The sequence below is a fragment of the Aythya ferina genome (genome assembly GCF_964211825.1).
Source record: "Aythya ferina genome assembly, chromosome: Z".
Classification (NCBI taxonomy): Eukaryota; Metazoa; Chordata; class Aves; order Anseriformes; family Anatidae; genus Aythya; species Aythya ferina.
In genome coordinates, this window is record NC_140299.1 from 19,363,922 (window position 1) to 19,385,069 (window position 21,148).

Consider the following 21,148-nt stretch of genomic DNA (forward strand, 5'->3'; position numbering starts at 1 on the left):
AGATTCTTTTCATACATTGGTCCCACTGTGGTTTTCACATTTAGAAAGTTTATTTTTTCTTAAACACCATTGATTCAAAGTAGAATTTTCAGAGGGGAAAGAGGAAAAATCTTTCTGGGGGATCTGTAGTCTCATGTGGTTACCACCTAAGGAGGAAAAAAATGGCTTAATTATTACAGTGTTATATTTGTGTACACACATTGTGTAATTAAACAGTTTAACATACAGCAGTTTCTGACTTGTAAGCATAATGGGAAATGGCAGGTTCAAATATTTGTCTGAAGTCTTAAAGATGTTCCAGAACCCTGTTCTTCTGACCTTCAGAACTTTTTTTTCCAGCTTCAGTCTATCGTGACTGATATCTTCTTGTATTCTCATGGTGTTTGGGATTAAAATGCCTTTTTTTTTCTCAGTGGAATTTACTCTTCAGATATATATACCCCGTGTTATGACCAGTTTTAGGTCCTCATTTTGTGAGGCAAGGCAAGTCAAGAAGTTTTCTTAGAGACTTGTCCATGAATACTGAAGTGATTTGTACTCAGTAAAGTTTTGAATTCCTGTGATGGTATTCCAAATGTAGTCCTACTTGCATCTTGTCCTGTGATGATTTAAAAAAGAAAAAAATGATAGTACAGAGAAGGCTGACTATACTGGTTAAGATTTGATTCTTCCATTTAATGCAGTAAGCAGAAACTGATGTAATGATATCTCTTTTAGTTCCATCTTTTAATTTTTTTCTAATACAGAATTTTGGGAGTTGATGATTTTTTTAGCCTTTTCACAGAAGTCTTGACTTCTGGTTCATGCAGCTGCTTTTAGCTTCCCTTTTTTCAATCTGCAACTTCTTTTCTAAAACAGAGGCAATATACGAAGCTTTCCTGAATACTCCTGAGATAGGACAAATCAGTTTGTATAAAAAATGAGTTTTTCTAGCTCCTTTAAAACTGGAGTAAAATAGGTTGTCACAAAGGACCCTATCAACTCAACTGTAAATAAACAAAAACAAACCACAAACAAAATCAAGTCCACTACAACTTTTGAGTATTTGTTGATTGTACTTGATACAGTTTTCTTATTTCATCTGCTAACGTGGCTCAAAGTGGGTGACTGTGTTAGCTTTATGACAAATCTCTTCACTGTATTCACTGTACCTTCTTTGGACTAGCTGCTCATTATTGCTTGGAATTCACTGCCTTATCTTTGGTGATCAGACTTCTGAAAAAAAACACAACACAACACAATAGAATTAAATTTGATGCAATTGAATACTGGAATAATTGTTTCATGTTACCTAAAACAGACTTTTCCCAGATGGATCCAGAAGAAGCAAAATAGAATTCTTTCTGCTATCTGTTCTGCTGTCCACATACACAGCAAAACAAATCTTGTGAAGACTTGTATCTAAATTTATGGGCTGACAAAGGAAGGCTTTTTTTCCTGAAGTCACTATTCACTACTTGAACCAGACATCAAAAATGTTGCTGACGTGAGACTGAGTATTGTGAGCAGTCTGATTAAAAAAACCTAAATGCATTTGAATAGTAATAGTAAGAGGATAGCAGTATGTCATTGTCTTTCTCTAGCCTTTTTAGAACTGCACAGCTCTGTATCAGTGACAGACAACACAAGCAAAGTTAGCATTTATGATACTTCTATTAATGGCAGGTGTGTTTTGAGTTTGTGCTATGACAGAACGATGAATTCATCATTGTGATAAATTTTGGGCCTAATCATCCTTAATCATCCTGTTACCAAGAGAGCTTCTGAAGGCAGTGGAATCGCTGTGTTCAGATCCATGGAGCTTACTTCAATACACTTAACTTCTGATAGCTGTCTTAATGTTGACTACAAAGCTGTTTTATCTGTGTTAATGAACAGTGGTTGATCTGTTGTCATGTGTATGTAATAAGAGAAGGCTTGCTAGCAGACAAATGAGTTCTTCATGGTCTGTTGGTGCAATTAGAGCAGGTTCTTGTTAATGCTTGTATGAGTGCCTACTGTTTATTTTCATTCTCTTCAGATTCTTAATGTGAATTCTCACTTGAAACTGGGACAGTCATATATTTTTGAAAGGCAGAAGTATTATTCTAAAATGAGTTGATTATACGTGCTACCTATTTGCCTTAGAGGCTGTTCAGTCTCTGCGGAGAGAGATCTTGTTGGATGTTAAGCTGGAGGGATATATCAAGTGACTTCCTAAATAGATGTCTTCAGTATTTTTATTAATATTGGCAATAATGAAATAGAGCATATGGCTATTAAATTTGAAGGTAGTACAAACTGAATAGAGGCTCCAATTGCTTTGGAAGATACAGAATGGAGAAATGGCTCTGAACACTGGATAGCTGAAGAAGTAATGGGCTTGAATAGAAGGGGAAAGAAAAAATACCTTAGGACAAATCTTGTAGAAACTCTGACCTTTCAAAAATAATCCAAGAGCAGCTTAAAACTGGGACAAGTTGCAGAAGAAAGTAGTAGTCCTGGTTGTTGGTGTAACTTGATTTGAAAGCAATCAAAAATCAAACTCATGTTCAGCAATCAAATGGAGCATAAATGGTTAAAGTGTACTAATCCTGCCTTCAAACAGAGTAGTCTTCCATTCTCCCTTTGTGATCTTTTCAGTTTAACCAAAGTATATTCCTGAGAATGACGAGTATTGTAGAACTGTTGTGTATCTGCCAGATCATCAAAACAGAGCTCACACTTGTAATGATGTTTTTTTTTTTTTTTTTTTTTTTTGGTATTAAAACACATTCTAGGACAAGTTTGTTGGCAACATTAGAAAGGCAGCAACTGTAAGAATTTGATGACGTGTGGTTAAACATGGGGATTGGCAACTCAAAGACGGGCAGGCTGTGCACTCTCCAATGTGGTTTAAAGGAAATATATTAATATCTATCCTTTCCTGATCTGCTGTTTGTTTTGCCAGTTTAGTTATGGATAGGGTATTTGTGCCTATTGGAAAATTGTTAGTAAATTTGTTTTTCTGTCATTTTGCTGTACTCTGGGAGAAAGGGATTGGCTCATCTGACTTAGTGGCACTAACAAAAGTCTATTTAGAGCTTTAACTGAGAACATTGGTAAGATTTGAATCTGCTTCCAGAACATTTTTTTTGTGGGAAGAAACAGCTTTGCCCACAGTTTTCCAATACTACCATTGTGGTTTAAAAATATTTTCTAGTCCTGGGGTAGTTGGTGAACACCAAGTCTCAACTCAAGCCTGTGCGATTGATGTGCAAAAGCTAAAAGCTGGGAATGCTAGTGAATTAAAGCACAATGGTAATACTTCGTGGATCCTCTCATATGTTCTTATCAGGTTTGTACTGAATCTTGTCTGGTTTTTAGACTGTAAGTGCTTTGGTCTGAAGATTTTGTTGTTGTGTTGATTTTCCAGTATTGATACCTCTCCGCTCCTTTCTAAAGATTTCATGATTCTCCATTGTGGAGTGGGGAACTGTATCTGAGGGAAGGAGGGGAATCTTTTTTTTTTATTATTTCTTTCTTAGTCAGTTCACATTTAACTTGCTGTTACTTAATTTAGCATCTCTTGGTGGCTCATATGGTAAAACACCATTTTCTGTTTATCAATACTGAGCATGATTAATCAGCAAAAGTTCCTAACAGGAACTTGGTTCCTTTTTTTTTTTTTTTTTTTATGAGAATCTATTTTTGTTGTGGTTCTATGATTCTAGAACTTCCTTTGTTATATTCTAGGCTGTCATAACTGGATTCTTTAGATTTTTTTTTTTTCTGGAATTTCTGTTGAGGTTAATTCAGAAAAGCACATTAGATGATGTTGGCACACTAACTTACAACAAATAAGTTGGGTGACACGTACTTCTAAAGTTGTCTTCATTGGATTCCATCTGATTAGGTGCATCTTACCTTATAACTTAACTCTGGTATCATAGGTAGCTACAAAACCTTTTGTGTGAACTCCTGGAATAAAAAAGAAGCAGCAACTCAATTAAGTAGTGCAGATTAACACTTAGAAATCTGCTAAGCTTCATTTTAGTTGTTGGAATGTTCTCTTCTTTCACTGGAAGTTTGCAATACCTCAATTCGGGCCAGAATGCAACAATAATTATTAGTTATGAAGTTCAGATTCCACAGCTCTTACTAAAACTTACTCAAATTACAGCATCTGTAGATTAGAGACCCACATCTGTGCTCACTGACTAACAAATCTGCATTCTCTTGTTCGGAGATGTGGGATACTTGTGTTTGCTTCCCTATGACATGCACTTGGATGTTTATATTTTTGCCAGCTGAACTTCTAATAATGCGTATTATCCTGCTTAAAATATATTTGAATCACTGAGAGTTTTGCAGTATCTAGCTGCAGAGCATGATTCACATAACCTTATAGGCCGTGCAGTGTTTCATCCATTTCTTTCCTTTTCGAGCTATAGTTCAACTTTAGGTAATATAGCTTGTATTATCTTGCATTCTCTTGCTTACTGAAAGATGTTTGCCTGCTTGTGAGGAGAACAAGGGGCAGAAAAAGTACTCTTGGGCTTTGCCTTAAGCCTTTACCTTCTCTTGCCCATTTTCAAACTAGAAAATTTTACTGGATTTTGGCAGTATTCTGGATACTTTGGCTCTGTTTACATTCAATCTGGAGAAAATTAAGGAGTTTTGCTGGCTCTAACCATCCAGTCTTTTCATGAGGAACCCTAATACGGCCTCTGAGGTTATCTTTGAGGGGCTAATTTGAAAAATCAATTTTTAGGAAGCTAATTAAATGGTTTCTGCAGTCAATTCTGAACAGTACCAGAAAATATTTCAACTCCGTAATTCTCAGCTTTCTGATCAGACCTTACACAAGATGCTTCATTCCATCTGTAAAAGGAAATGGAGGAATTAATGTTACATTTTTATTTTCATGATCCTTGTGAAATACTTGATTAGTGTGACACTGGTAATAAAAGGACAAATGTGATGCTGTAATGAGATAAGGCTGGTTAGATTTCAAACCAGATCTGTTTGAGAAGACAGTACCAGAAAACAGAAGGGAAGTAATGATGACAACACCACAAATGTAATACTTTTGTAAGTTAAACATCTGAAAAGTACTCATTTCTCATTTTTCCAATTGCAGGGACTTGCCATGAGGTGCTGAAGCCTTGTTTCATTGATTCGGAGAGACTGGACCTAAATGGCGCAGCATGACTTTGCTCCAGCCTGGCTTAATTTTCCTACTCCGCCATCGTCAACAAAGGTATGTTCTTTGCTTTTCTTCTGGTCAGTCAGTTTCATTATTAGAGAAGTCTAAATGTCATAACCTCAATCACAGTAAAAATACACATATGTTTTTGAACGTGGGAAGGGTGATAAGAAGACACCTACCAAGTCTTGCTGTCACAATGTAAGTAGTTGAACCTCGCATCTCAGGCTTATATCTTCAGTAGGGATTTCTGCTTTAAAAGCTGGGTTGAAGGAAGGAAGCACCTGGACACATTGTCAGAGCTGTTGTTGGATTAAAACTTCCTTCATAGGTAGTTTAAAATAAGGAACTGAGACTGAGGTGTGTGCTTGATGGTGTTCTTGCTTCTGATTTTGCTTTGTGTCCTATACGTTTTAGAGAATGCTTTTTCTTACTGCATCATCCAAGTGATAGAAAAAACGTGCTTGTGAAATAGACTTTCTGAAATGTCTCCTTGGTTGGTGGTGGTAATGTGTGGTGCTTTCAAATAGTTGTGCATCCTCTCTGTGGCTGTTCAATCGAGACTGCAAATACTCCGTTTAGGAAATGGAATAGTTTGCTTAAGAACAAGAAGTAGCACAGAATCATAGAATCATTAGGGTTGGAAAAGACCTTCAAGACCATCTGGTTCAACCATCCCCCTAACACCAATATCACCCACTAAACCATGTCCCTAAGTACCAAGTCCAAACTTTCCTTAAACATCCCAGGGGCAGTTACTCTTCCGCATCCCTGAGCAACCCATTCCAGTGCCAGACTGCTCTTTCTGAGAAGAAATATCTCCTCATTTCCAACATGAACTTTTCCCCTAGCACAACCTGAGGCCTTTCCCTCTGGTCCTATCACTAGTTACCTGCGAGAAGAGGCCGACCCCCAGCTCCCCACACCTTTCTTTCAGGTAGCTGTAGAGAGCAATAAGGTCTCCCCGAGCCTCCCCTTCTCCAGACTAAACAACCCTGGTGCCCTCAGCCACTCCCCATAGGACCTGTGCTCCAGGCCCCTCACCAGCTTTGTAGCCCTGCTCTGGACACACTCCAGGGCCTCGATGTGCTTCTTGTAGTGAGGGGCCCAAAGCTGAACACAGCGCTCGAGGTGCGGCCTCACCAGAGCAGAGTACAGGGGGACGATCACCTCCCTGCTCCTGCTGGCTGCACTACTCCTGACACAAGCCAGGATGCTGCTGGCCTTCTTGGCCACCTGGGCACGCTGCTGGCTCATGTTCAGGCGAGCATCAATCAGCACCCCCAGGTCCTTTCCTCTGCACAGCTTTCCAGCCACTCTGCCCCAAGCCTGTAGCACTACATGGGGTTGTTGTGAGTAAAGTGCAGGACCCGGCACTTTGCCATGTTGAACCTCATCCCACTGGCCTCTGCCTATTTACCCATCCTGTCCTGGTCCCTCTACCTGTTCCTACCTGTTCCTGGTAGGAAGCAGGGCCTTCCTACCTTCCAGCAGATTCACACTTCTTCCCTACTTGGTGCCATATGCAGACTTAATGAAGGTGCACTCAGTTCCCTCATCCATATTCTCAATATAGATATTAAAGAGGATGGACCTCAACAGTGACCCCTGGGGAATACCACTGGTGACAGTTGAACCCATTGTGATTTCTAGGGATTCTAGGGATTCTTGAACTTGACTATCTTATGTTTCTTTTTCTGTCATATTCTCCTACTCTTTCTTTATGTGAATATAGAAATGTAGAGGCAGCACTGGACATTTCAAATGCATATCATTTCCCAATTTACCTGTTTACCTTCTTTGTTCTAGTATTTTTTAATGCAATGTCCTTGTCTACAACTATGAGAGTGACGTTGCTTTCATGTACTTAAGCTTCTTGCTGTCTTTCATGTCCATGGAAAATACTTAGCCTTTATAAAATTTGGAAATAGGCTTGTGCGATTGTTCAATGCACAGTCAGCAGTCAGTATGAGTAGTCTACATTGTTTTACTTATGTATCTACACACAGATGCATGCATGCATTTTTTATTGAGCTCATTTAATGTCCTGATTAATCTTATGACCTTTTTATCTTTCTTTTATGCTGAACTAGCTAGCTTCTTTGTTTAGGATAGTCTATCAGCAACTGTCAGTTGCTGTTAAGAGACAGCCTTATCTGATTCCAGACAGCTCCTGAGATCTGTTTGATTTTATTATGCTTGATTTCTGAAATACTCATTTTTTTTGTGACCTGCTCTTTCCAATTTAATGTTTTCAACAGGAATAATAATCGGAGCTTAGTTTAATATAGTGTCAGAATTACAAAACAATTTTGCTCCACATATTCCAAGAATCTGCTGGAAGAGATTTGCCTGCGTACTTAAAATGTAAGTACGCAGGCAAATCTCTTTTTATCAGCAGGATAAAAGTAAGTTCCAGCAGTATTCAAATGTATTTGAGGTGTGGGTTGTTTTTTGTCACCTCCTTCCTGAATAGTAGGAAGTTTCATTGGAAGCATCTGTTGTGGATTCTGTTCTCTTCCATGAGTTTTTGCCTGAAGGAGTTTAGATAAGCTTTCTTCTATCTCTTCCAAGAACATTGTAGCTATTATAGTCTGTGTGCTTTGTTGTCTGTATTGCAGCTTATTTGCTTCCATTACCTCTTCCTTCAGTGATGAGCGCTTTGTGATACACGACCCATTTGGGTATTAAACATTTGAACAGTCTTTTTGGCCCTACTGATGGGTAATAATTCTTAACTTACATCATAAGGCTTGTTCTGTCATTCGTCTACAAGAAAGATCTCAAATATTGTGGCCCCCTGCCTAGCCTTCCCTCCTCCCACTGCAGTTTTTAGAGTAAGTGTTTGTTTCTGCTTCACGTTACCTGAATGAGGCAGTTGAAGGGAAGAACAGATAAGAGGGATGGAGGTGAAGAGGAAGGATAGGATGAAGGAGGGAAGGAGTCTCATGTTTCATTCAGGATGAAGCTGGGATAAGGCTGTGCTATGAACAGCATTTAGAACTGAGGAGAAACTGAACTTGTTTCACTGAGGAGGCACTTTGAGGAACTGTATCTTCAGGAGTTTGATTTCCTCTCCATGCTGGATAGCTGAGGCTTTCCCTCACACAAGTAAAGGATAGCATTAGAAAAACCTGATGGAACAGGAATGAGCTTTCTTAATGATACCTAATGATACCTTGACTAGATGATACCTTGACTGAAATCCAGCTCATCTGTTGCTGCTGATTTCCATTTAAGAACAAGCTTTTATATCATCTCCCTGTTACTTACATAGCAAAGTCCACTTAGCTGGGTAGCCGCTGCTGAGCAGCCTTAGTTCAGGTCTGGAATTAGTATGTTTGCATCAGTGCAGTACTGTAATTGGGCAGATGTGAAGCCATCTTGGGATATGGACATATGATTTCTAAAAGGATTTCTGTAAAATGTATATGGAGCAATTGCAGACAATGCTAAAGTCAATAGTTTTTGCAAGGTTACTGTCACTTCATGTTATGCAATAACATGAAGTCATGCAATAACATGATTCTTATACTTCAGAAATCTGTTTTGGTTTGTTTCTTGGCTGGCTGAATAAAGTCAGATAACTTTTCAATTTTAGAAATTGCCAATAGATTTCCTGTTGATTACAAAGCTTACTGTCATCTTTGCCGTGAGAGGCTTGATAGACTGATACCTCCATCATGTGGGGAAAGAACAAACTGCATGATCCTTGAAAATGACTTAGTAACTTCAGATATATCAAGTACAACTTCCATTTTGTGAAAGTATGATTGTTCTTCAAAGTTACTCAAAAAATGAATCTCCAAAGGCAGTATTAGAAAGTTGTCATATGTAAATGAACACACAAAGCTGTCTTCTAAAATTACAACTATAATCAGCAAATTTGAAGTGTTCTTAAATTTTTGGTGGCTTAATCAAAGCCTGTTTGTAAGGAATTGATATTGAGGTTCCTTATACGGATATCTCAAATATTTAAATCTCAAATCTTTAAATCTGAAATCTTTTGACAGTTTCTTATAGCTTTCTGTTTTTTCCATCCTCTCCAAGTTCTCAAGGGAATAGTTCTCTTCCCAGGTCTCTGATTGAGAGGGAAATCCCTTGTCGTTTGGATTCTGTACAATTTGATAGTATGTGTTTAAAATAAAAAGCATCTCTTGCTTACTCGAATTACACAAAAGCAGTGGATTTTGAACAGCACCTTGAGCACTGCTGAAGGCATTATTATGATTGTTATTAAGATTGTCATAAGAATCTAGGGATTGTTTTTTGCGTGCTTGCCTATTGATGGGGTTGGTGGTGGAAGACTGATTTTCTTCAATGTATTTTCCAAAGTAGTTAAGTCTCTTACCATGACTTACCTTTTCTTTTTGTACTCACTCTAATTGGAATCAAAAGTTAATATAGCTTGTTAAGATGTTAATGGATAATAACCATTGTAATTAAATTTGGGGCTTTCATTTTCAGGCATGCATCATTCATGCTTACATTAGAATGATGTTTTCAAGGTTTGAAAAATTAATAGTTAAAGCTACATACCATCTCTATATGGTGCATTAGCTTGGGAAAATTTGTGGGTTAATAGCAACAAACACAACAAATAAATACATGCGAAGTATCTACCTAAATACATATCAATGCCAAAAAGCATTCTGACTGATAAACTGGCCAGAATCAAACCCCAAATTGAAGAGCTGTAGTTGCTATTAATCTAAATTTTGCAGTGTCATTGTTAATGGTACTTGGTTCTGGGCTGTGCAGATTTCAAACCTTTCAGTAGATTATCATCTGAGCCTTACCTTTGAGATGATCAGGTCTCTAAAACTAAGTTTCACTTGGCATTTAGCATATGACAAACTTAGGGTATTTTTGTTTAAAGATAAAATCTATGGAGTTTGGGAAGTTGCTTATCATGGTGAGAACCTCTTGCCTTTTTTGTAGCCTTGCAGATTATGCTTAGCCTATCTTTTTATTTTTCCTCTCCTCCATGTGTCCTTTATCTCTTCAGCTCCAGCCTTCCAAACCTCTTCTAAGGTGATGCTCAATCTATTCTTAGGTCCTTAGGCTCCAGGTTAAAAGTTGTGTTGTTTGCCTTCCAGTCTTCTAAACTATGATTTATTGTCCTTTCTTAACTTTTTATTTTTCCTGTGCTGCAACACATACCACTTGTCTTCATCCTGCTGCCAGAACAAAATAAAAACTTGGCTTTTTTTGTCCTGTGTCACAAGCATGGTCCTCAGCATTGTTTCAGCGTCCTTGGAGTGGAATATAGAGCTTCCAGTTCTACTGGCATGAAGGTGGTTGACATAACTCTGAACATATGCATACTTGACAATTGCTGTATTGTCTGCCATACTACGTGTTACAGTTCTGATAAATCAGTTTTGTTATTAATCAGGTATCTCAGGTCTACTATTTGTGTTCTTTTACAGTCATCACTGAACTTTGAGAAACATTCTGAAAATTTTTCATGGACAGAGAATCGTTATGAAGCAAATCGCAGAAGACACAACTCTTCAGATGGATTTGATCCTAACATTGGACGGCCTAATGGAGGTATAACTTACCTTTCATGAAATATTTTAAATACATCTATATCACTGCACTGTAGCCCTCTGACTAGGAAAATAATCTTATCATAATAGCTGTTCTTTGCTAAATGTTGTGTTCTGTTGTAAAATATATGTAATGGAAAGTCAGATCTTCTGGGAGAGGATGTGGTGAGTAAGGGCTGGTTAGAGTAGTGATTCCGGGTGTATTTCTCTCTTAAGAAGGGTAAGAATATTGTGTTAATTCTCTAGCCAGTGACTTACGAGCAATCAGGAAAGGGAACTGATTCTGACAGTTCTGTGAGATTCTTCCCTGCTGCTTATGTGAATGAAAACTTATGTTCACTGTGCTATTATATCCCAGAGAATAGAGCTGCTTGCTTAACTCTTCTAACAATTTTGCAAAACTAGAATGTTCCTTCAATATTGCTTGTAATTTACATTTATTTAATATTTAAAAATATAAGGGCATTTTGGGAGAAAAGAGAAGAATGGTTGGCGTTCACAAGGCAGAAGTGGTACAGAAAATATAAACCATCGTGGGGGATACCATGGCGGAGGTTCCCGCACTCGTACCAGCGCTTTCCACTGTGGAAAAGGCCAAGGACTGCATGAAAACAATGTACATGTTAATGAAACTGGGAAGAAGGAAGACAAAGAAGTACCTAAACAGTTTGAGGCTGAGGATTTTGTAAGTTAATTGTAATTATAATAAACAGGGTTTCATTGTTTCTGCAAGTGCCGTTTTGTCCATTACAGGCTACTTCATGAGATTTCACCAGTTACAGATCACCATATAAGGGATCACCCTCACCTAAAGGGTGGTGTTAGTCATTTCTCCACTCACCTGTTTCTCTTTTAATCTCCATTTTTATCATTGTATTTTTATTTACTGTCACTTAAATGATTAAGTGCAGCTACAGTTAAGTTTATAGTATTTTACCACAGTTTACTGTGACGTGTATGTATTAAATTCTACACAGTTATCTTACTGGAAATCTGAAGTACTAACAAAGTGGTTTTTCTGCTACCAGCCATCTGAGGTCCCAGGTTTAAACCTAGAGTTTTAGGATGTAAGAGGAAGGGTGAGCTTACTCTTCCAAGAACCATACATTACTGTGTGTTTCTTTTTTTTCCTTTCCGTGGACAGTTCATGCAGTGGTATTGACTGGTGCTTAAGATGTTTTGTGGGAGAAGAGAAACAAGTGAGCATTGATATACTTGGGTTGCAGGGGGAGGTTTCTAGTCTGTCTTCATTTAAAAATCTTGGACAGCAGAGGTTATACTTCTGATATTGCTATGATTCTTTATTTCATTAGTTCTATAATTCAAGACTTCTAAACTTTTTAATGATAAAATTTCCTTTCAGCCATCTTTGAATCCTGAATATGAGAGGGAACCAAACCAGAATAAATCATTAGCTGCAGGTGTGTGGGGTGAGTATTTCTGATCTTCTTAAGTAGAAAAAATACAGCACAGATCTTAAGTTGTTTTATTAGGAACATAAGTATCTCTTTTAGAATATAAGGATACAGATAGAGATCGAGGAAAATTGTGGAAATTTCAGTGTCATTACGATGTATCTTTTTGTAAGAGAGGTAACACTTCTGTTTGGATGTCAATCTGTTGATCTTTAGATGTAGCCACAACTAGGGTTCTTGTTCCTCAAAAACCATGCATCTTTTTGGAAAGATGTCAAGAATTTATCTCCCAAGAGGAAATATACTGCAGGTGGATCACCTAAACTAGTGATGTGATTGCTAGCTGAAGACTTGGTGAAAGAATGCTTCTGACTGATTACAGCTGTTAGAGAGCTTGGAGAGAAACCATGCCATGGAGATAAAATGGTCATTGCGATGGTCTGGAATAGTAGTCATCTCTTCTCTCATGGTTATAAAGACATCAGTGTGGCTATAAATGTAAATTATATTTGGCTATAAATTGAGTGGTTAATATGCAAGTAATAATTCTTTGTTAACCTTGAAGGGAAATATGAAAGGCATATTATCTTTTGAAGATGCAGCCAAGATGGTAAGTTGCATTTTGGGGTGCACTGAATACAGTACAGACAGCTGGTCAAAAGAGGTGATTCTCCTGTTATGTTCAGTGTTGGTGTGGCCTCACCTTAAATATGGTGTGCAGCTCTGGGCTCCACAATGTAGAGGATGTTAAGATCCTTGAAAGCATCCAGAGGGGGACAACGAAGCTGGGAACAGGGCTGGAAGGCGTGTCTTGTGATGATAGGCTGAGGATACCTGGGTTGTCCAGTTTAGGAAAGAAAAGTTTCAGAGGTAAACCCATTGCTTTCTACATTTTTCTGAGGAGAGGAAGCAGAGAGGGACCTGCTGGTCTGCGCTCCGTGGGAGCTGATGACAGGATGTGCAGAAATGGTGCAAAGCTGCAGCAGAGGAGGTTCAGAATGGACATTAGGAAAAAATTATTTCTTGTGAGGGTGGTCAAACACTGGAACAGGCTTCACAGGGAGGTGGTCATGCCCCACACTTGTCTGTGTTCAAGAGATATTAGGACAATGCCCTCAGTAGTGTTTTATCATTTGGTTAGCCCCAAGTACCTGAGCAATTGGACTAGAGGTCTCTTCAAACTGACTATTCTAGTATCAAGTGATAGTATTTGGTTTTAGATTTCCAAACAAGAACTGTATAACTAGTTTCTTTGAAGAATATCTTTTCTGAAAATAAAACTCCTGCATTGCCAAGTGGAATTATTTTATAAATGATGGTTGTAGAAAATGGAAAAGAACTTCTGTTTAGCCAGATTTGTACAGAGTGGTATTTGTGGAAATATCACCAGACTGATCTCCTGCCTTATGCCTGTTTGTTCTAGACCACATGGCTATACAGTACCTTATGAAATAGAAACTTAAGACTTTATACACATGCATGCTTTTTCTTTTTTTTTTTTCTCCAGAATATCCTTTGAACCCTAAATCTAGATCTCCCAGAATGCTGGTCATTAAAAAGGGCAATACAAAAGAACTGCAGATATCTGGATTTCCTGTAGTAGGAAGTCTTCATTCACAGCCAGTAAAAAATGGAACTGGCACAAGTGTTTATAAAGGATTAATCCCTAAACCTGCCACTCCACCCACAAAGGTGAGTTTTGGATACTCATGGCATGAATGACGTGCTGGGAAAATGAAACGTGCTCTGATTCAAAATGTCCTGATTTCACCCTTGGGAATTCTGTTTCCAGAGTATGCTTTCAGATCTTGAACACTTCAATTGCCACATACTTCAGAAGTGGAAACACTTTTTCACTTAAAAAAACCAACTATGACAACAAAAACCAGCTGTAATTGAATCTCAATTTATTGCATTCCCGTTTTTGAGAAAAGTGAGAAATGTCCAAATTAAAAGGATGTTTTGAACTTAGGAAATAGCAATGCTTTTTGTGTTTATTTTTTAACAACAACAACAAAAAAAGTACCAAGCAGAGAACTACAGCTGGCATAAAAATACCTTCAGAATTTATCCCAGCTATTGATACAGATAATGTTGCAACCCACTAGAACTGTTCTGGTCCCTTTCCATATGCAACTTCCTATGTTAATCTTTTTGGGGAGATTTTTTCTGTGCTACTGAGAGCATCTGACAGAGCTGTTCTTAACTCTAGAATTCGCTGCATTAAAAACATCACATGCAGCTGCTGAAGACTCTAATCTGATGTATTAAGAACCAAAATAAGAGAGTGATAATTGTTTTTGCATTTAACTCATTATATAGAAAGCGTAAACAGTATTTGTGAGAGGATGAGTTGCTCATAAACAGTCTCTATCCTACAAGAAAACAGGTGTTTGCTCTAAATGGTTGTAGTTATGATTTCATTTTGCTTAGTTGTTTTTCTGAAGATTGATGGAAATAATGTTGTTAATGATTCTTTCCATTTTTATTTAGCCTTCACAGTGGAAAAGCCAAGCAAAAGAAAATAAAGTTGGAAATGCGTTTCCTCATGAATCTGCATATGGTATTGGCAATTTCATTCCTTTCAAATCAACTGCCAAGGCATTTCCTGTATCACAAAATTCAGTGAAAGAGGTAAAGCAGTGTTTGTATTCTTAATTTAATAGATCAATTTTTTAATTTGCTTGATTAGATAAGTTATCTAAAGTTATAACTGTATAAGTTATAACTAAAGTTATATTTTGGAAGCTTATATGAGAGGGGGAAACAGAAGCTGCCTCACCAGCCATTAAGTCCTGCACAATTTGCTTTGTAGGTTTGATATGTAGTAAAAATGGTGCACTAGGGTGCATAACCTTGATAAATTTAAACTTTTAAAACTGCTAATAAATGTCAGAAGGTTTGTTTGTTAGCAGTACTCTATAAATCTGTATCTCTTTGTTTAGATGCAAGAATTGTGTATATTAAAAGACAAATATTTTTCCCTCTGCTTTTGACTGGGTTATGTGCACAACCCCAGACTACAAGTTCCTGAGAAACTTTGTCTTTTTTTCAAACTTTCCTAAATGAATGAGCTTCTGATAGTCTTACTTTTTTTTCTAACCCCTTGTGTTAGTGTAATCGGTCAAATTCTTCATCCCCTGTTGACAAAGTTGGTCAGCCTCGTTTAACAAAATTGACAAGAATGCGAACTGATAAGAAGAGTGAATTTTTAAAAGCATTGAAACGAGATCGAGTAGAAGAAGAACATGAAGATGGGAATCATGCTGGGCAAGAGAAGGTAATTTTCTTCATACCTGTTGTAGGTCCCACAGTAACACGTTTCAGACTGAACGTAAAATACATCACATTTGTCTGTAGCCAGCTTTTAAGACACGGTCTTGGATGTTTGAATGTAGGAAAGGAATTACCTTTTGATTAATTTTAAAAAGTTGCTCCAAATACTACTGTTTCTCCAGTACATGTAGTTTTTATTTCTAAAGGATATGTTGCTGCATATCAATAACTCGTGCATACCTTGTCTTTAGCAACAATAAAAAGAATAAAGAATCCCTGTACGTCAGTGTAATCTTTCTGGAGGGCAGCATTTTGCACCTCAGCTGTTAGTTACGTTGCAAAACAATTAATGGAAAAACTTGGTTCTGTTTCTCAAATTGTTTTCAGAATTTAAATTGGAGTCTTAGATGCCAAGAACATCTCTATTCTTGGCCTTACTGTAGGAACAATAGTTTGATTTATGTGTATATAAAGAACCTGTTTCTGCTTCTGAACTGAGAACTTGCTGCACTGTATATATTGTTAATGCGTCAAGTTTCTTTCATTCGCAGTCTGTGTATGTAGTGCCTGGCTGGCACCTGAGAACGTTAATGTTTGTGCTACCTGCCACCAGTAAGCCATAAGCATAATTACCTCATGTAGTTAAGTGATGTGTTACCTTAGGATGAGGTGATTACACATCTGAGTGGTAAAAGTATTGAAAAAAAAGTCTTGAAGTATTACGCAGATTCAGAGAGATGAAAAAAAAAAAGTGCAACTGTGCATTGATTGTAAAAGTAAGACTGACTCTTCTGACCCTGTTTCTATTTCAGGCAAAATAAAACTTGCTGTAATGGGATTGTACAATTTAACTACATATCAGTTAGGAAAGGTCTTCACCTTTTTCTTAGGCATTTTGTTGCCAAGCACCCTGAGATGGGTGTTCAGTGCAATGTTGTTTAAGAAATGTTAAGGTTGAAAGGTCTTGGGAAACATTTGCCATGAGCTTAGAATTCTCAAAATATATGAACACGATGGGACTTCCTGTTCATGAAATTGTCTTGAGTTCTTTGTCTTCATGGTGCTTATGTCAGATGCATATGATTGTACCGCTGTACACAGCTCATTTTCTGAATCAGTGTATTTTGGGAGGAAAAAAAGGTGTTTAGATGTGGAAGCCATAATATCTTTGGACAGGTGTATGTAACATGTAGCTTGGAATATTTATTAGTGATTGCATGCACCTTGTTTCACTAACTAACAGGTGTGAAAAGAAGTTAAAGTTTAACAAGGCGTGTAACTGTAATAGTTGTCTACTTTCAACATTCATTTAAATGATCATCAGTAGGCAATGTACTGTGCAACTGAGTTATTAGGTAGATAAGTGCACAACAGTGTTGTGTAACATGATAGAATTAGAGGGCCTCCAGTGACAGATTTCACCTCTGAAATAATGAGGCAAATTGTGATCAGCAGTTGAGACAGGCTTTGAGGAAACTGTTTTACCCTAATACGGTAAAATCCTTTGATATTTTTATGATTCTTCTCTGATAGTCTGAGATACCTTCTCCAGGTTAATGATTTAACAGATGAACATAGATTTACTGGGATACTTTTTTTTAAAGAAATTTTTGGTGAACATTCTAAAATTTCTGGAAGCTGATAACTCTGAATGGGAGCAGAAAGATGGTGATGGATGATTTCTTATAAGTGCAGAACTGGCCGATTGAGTGATTGACTTCTACTATGGATAATACTATTGTGTGCCAAACCTAGGGGTTTTGTTTTTTAAAAAAAATGTTCTAGCTAGATAATGATCATGGTCTTCTTTATTTCTATAGTTGCTAAGACTTCTGAGTCTGTTTGGCTAATTACTGAGTAAGAATTGCAAGCTGCTGAAAAAGTAGAATAAAAATAAACATCTCAGGTTTATAGGATAAAAGAGCTTTTAATATTTGAGTGAATCTGCAAAGTCTGCTTTCTAATTAAGCTGTCTCTCTCTAGTTCTAATATCATTGCTAGTAAGTTACAATAGCTGAAACAACAGCTTGTGAAATTCTGTGGTGTGTGCCTGTGTGTAGGGTAAGCTGTTGTCTGAATTTAAGGAGTTTTTCTGAACTTGTGGCAGGTGAATTTGCTGGTTGAGATAGGTGACTGTGACCTGCCCCTTAAACCAAATAAGCATAAGAGTTCTTACATTTTCAAACTTTGCCTGACACAGGGTATTTATTTAATAAGGAACCTTGTTTGTAAGTTCAACAGATAATTTGCTCTTTGTAAAAATATAAAAGACAGCTTATATAAGCTTGAATTTTTAAGATAATTTAGAAATTTTTCTACAACTTTCAGGCAGAGCATGGGAGTTGCTTTCTACTTTACTCAATCAGTGGTATAACTTCAGATTTCTGTAACATCAATGTATTGTAAACCCTTGAAAAAAGGAGCAGAATTACCCTCTGTAGTATAGGACATCTCCATTTAAAATTAAATTAAACAATCAGTGAATTGCAGCATTTTACTTGTGAGTGGAATTTACATGTAAACTCTGTAATATGTAATTATTTTGACAGGATGATGACTCCTTTAACTTGTGTAACAGCAACAGTCCTCATCATGAGAGAGATATAAACCGAAACTTTGAAAATGAAATTCCTCAAGAGAATGGCAATGCTTCAATTACATCTCAACAGATCACTCGATCTTCAACTTTACCTCAGGCAGATGTTCTTTCAAGCTCGCTTGAGGCAGAGCATAGGTATGTACTTCTTATACAAAATGCTAATTCATGGTAAGTGAGCGTGTGTCATATTTTTACCAGCTTATTCAGAATCTGAAAACTGAGAACACAAAATACTTACTAGTACCATAGAAAGTTTAACTTACTGACGTATACTAACGTAGAATTTCTGTTTGAGTCATGTACTGGCATCTTTAACTTGCTTTATTAAATATTTGATATATTTCCGTATAAACAAATAAAGCAAACTGGTCTGCGTATCTAGGAGGAACAATGCATGTAATTGCTATGAGTATTAACAATACTTTAAATGATGCATCTTATGTACAACTCTGAGTTTTTTCTTGTTAAATAAATGTATTATTTTTATAACTGACCATGTGACATAGTGATATTGCAAGACAATTCAATGGAAAGGGAGAAAGTAACTTCAAAAAGGTTCGAAACATAATTCTGTTATCTCATAAGAAGTAATTGCAGTAGCAGCTGGTAGAGATGAGAATGGTGCTGCTGAGAAATCGTAACTCCATCTGGAGGTGAGCTTGTTTGAGTTCTGATAAATTATTACTGTTTCTGGTAACTGAAGAAACCCAGCATCTTTTTCCAGTGATAGACAGTATGTATACATTGGACTAGACAACTTCTTTTGTAGTACCTGTAGAGGAGACTTTCTTGATCTCTTTGATATGAGTGTCGGAAGTGAAATGCAGTCTGGCCTCTTCTCCCATTTCCCCTGCCCCCTACACACCCCCTACTGACTGTGGAGACAGAAATCTTGGACTGCTGGTAGCTGCTGACCCTGATTTTTGACTGTAAGGTTGGAGTCAAATCTGTCACTTGTCAACTCAAATGACTTTGATAGGCCTTCATAGGGTTTCTTGGCAAGCTTCTCTCTGTGGTATCCTGGAGACATTGTGTGTCTCTACCATGCTAGTCCTTTAGCTTTGACCTCTAGTGTATATACAGTGCTTTTGGTAGGTGTTTAGTAGAAAAATGGACTTGAAGTGACCAGCTTAACTCACAGGATGCTTGTGGATGCCTAATAACTGAATTGGCACACGTTGCACAGAATACTTCTTGGGTTTCCTTCCACTAGGGGAGTTTCCACTGTGCAGTGATTATGTACTTGTCCTGTTGGTGAGTTTCCTAATTTGAAGTGTAATTTTTTTTTTTTAGTATAGTTCACCCTCATAACAGTCCTAGAAACTAATGCTGCTGTAAAGACACAGCAGTCCTGCTAACTTCAGATGATGTTGCAATACAACCTTTTGTATTGGGACCTAGAATTTTAGGAAGGGAGGGTTCCATTGAATGGCATTTCTTGCTGACATCTGGCCAAATGAAGTATCAGGTAGGCTTCATCACCTTGAGTTCATCTAACTACTTCTGTGCTAACTAACTTTTAATATATTCAGTGTTCTTCATCTCTGTCAGTTTCCTGCACCAGTTCTAGCATATACTTTTAGGAGCCTCTATATTTTTGTTGTGAAATAGCTTTTACTTCCTTAAGATTTCAGGTCAACAAGCAAATGGTTTGCCAGGGGAAGATGCTAATCCTTTTGGCAAAAACTTTGCAGCAAGAAAACATACCATCTTCATTAAATACCACAATGTCTTCATCAGATAACCATGGTACCACAGTGTCTTCACATCTAAAACCACTGGCATCATGTGCAGATACTGCTGTCACACTTCTGGCACCAGTCAAAACACTTTGATTATTGCAGTTTTGGATATCTCAAGCTAAATCACCAGAGGAATGTGTCTGTTTCTTTCCCTCCCTGTATCCTAAAACTCACTCTTTGTTGTGGTCTGTCTGTGCTGTAATAGCAACATCTGTCAGGTGAGACAGGGTATCCTGTCTATCTCTGACACTAGCATATGTTAGAAAAGTAGAAACTCTAGGAGGCCATTGCATTCTGAATCATGCCTGTTATTGAGCAGCAATGCAGCTTCTCCCAGGTGCACTGTCTCTGTGACTTGATGCAGAAGATACTGTGGATTTGAGATGAAAAAACATCTCTTCTTTTAGCTCCTGTGGAGGGACTGTGCTAGCATTGTCATGGTTGCTCTGTTATACAGGAAAAAACCTGCCCATTTCCTCAGTATCCATCTTTGCCTCTCCACACCATTTTTGAGGAGGCATGCTACGGTTCCATCGAAGTACTTATGCAAAGGAAATATATTCTTACTTTTCCATCTTACGTAGATTTCTTGCCTTAAAAAAAAAGTTGACTTGCATTCTGCTTTCTTGCAGCTTCAACCTTAGGAATATGACAGATGCCACTGCATAGCCAAGGTCTCTTTGTTGTACTCATTTACCTTGAATGACTTCTTAGATAAATAACCCGACAATGCAGCTTAATGGGCTGGAAAGGCTGTAGCGTGACAACACCAGATAAGCTTTCAAGAGAATCTCCATGCATCAAAAGCTGAACTTGCATATGGTCCAAATTATTTTCTCTTCTGCTAGCTTTATTGCTGCAGTTCTGGACAGCAGCCATCCAATTGAGACAGACTAGGAGAAAGTGAGGGTTTTTCTAGGCTGCGTTCCATAAGGCTTTACTCCAGATATTGGGCAGCTTATCCTAAGAGTCTCCATATCTGGGAACACTGTCAGTAGATTAATAAAGATGCTGGAGTAAGATAATAGAAAGTTTGGCGTTTGTGTTGGTATGTTCACTGGATTGGCAGAGGTGGCGGGGTCTATTTTGTGTGTGAAACATGATGGCAGGAAATGTAATACTTAATATGTACAAGCCATGGAGTGAAAGTTTGCTTATGTGTTCTGTAGATTTAAGTATTACCGTTTAGTTTTGGCAGCTTTTAAAATCAAATGTGTCAGAACAGGGTCAGCTGTGAAGGACCTTACGACTTCTGAACTTCTGTGCTTTATATATCTCTTCTTAAACTCTTATATGAAAGTGGGTTAAAAGGCTGTTTAAAAAAGATTTATGAGCTAATGTATTTATTACACTTCTTTACATATCTGTATAGGCAGAGCTTCAAATGTCTGAGT

The 21,148-nt window shown here is 37.6% G+C and overlaps 1 protein-coding gene across 4 annotated transcripts in view; it reads left to right on the plus strand.

The window, feature by feature from the left end:
- The window catches only part of GPBP1 (GC-rich promoter binding protein 1), a 33,144-nt gene that overhangs the window by 10,415 nt on the left and 1,581 nt on the right, over nucleotides 1-21,148 (plus strand). For all 4 annotated transcript variants that reach the window (XM_084503696.1, XM_084503699.1, XM_084503698.1 and 1 more), the window contains exons 4-11: nucleotides 5,102-5,221; nucleotides 10,600-10,723; nucleotides 11,184-11,407; nucleotides 12,086-12,152; nucleotides 13,645-13,829; nucleotides 14,631-14,771; nucleotides 15,253-15,417; nucleotides 17,963-18,147. In XM_084503696.1, the coding sequence (XP_084359822.1) occupies nucleotides 5,159-5,221; nucleotides 10,600-10,723; nucleotides 11,184-11,407; nucleotides 12,086-12,152; nucleotides 13,645-13,829; nucleotides 14,631-14,771; nucleotides 15,253-15,417; nucleotides 17,963-18,147 (1,154 nt within the window). In that variant the 5' untranslated portion in view covers nucleotides 5,102-5,158. The remainder of the gene's footprint in view (nucleotides 1-5,101; nucleotides 5,222-10,599; nucleotides 10,724-11,183; nucleotides 11,408-12,085; nucleotides 12,153-13,644; nucleotides 13,830-14,630; nucleotides 14,772-15,252; nucleotides 15,418-17,962; nucleotides 18,148-21,148) is intronic.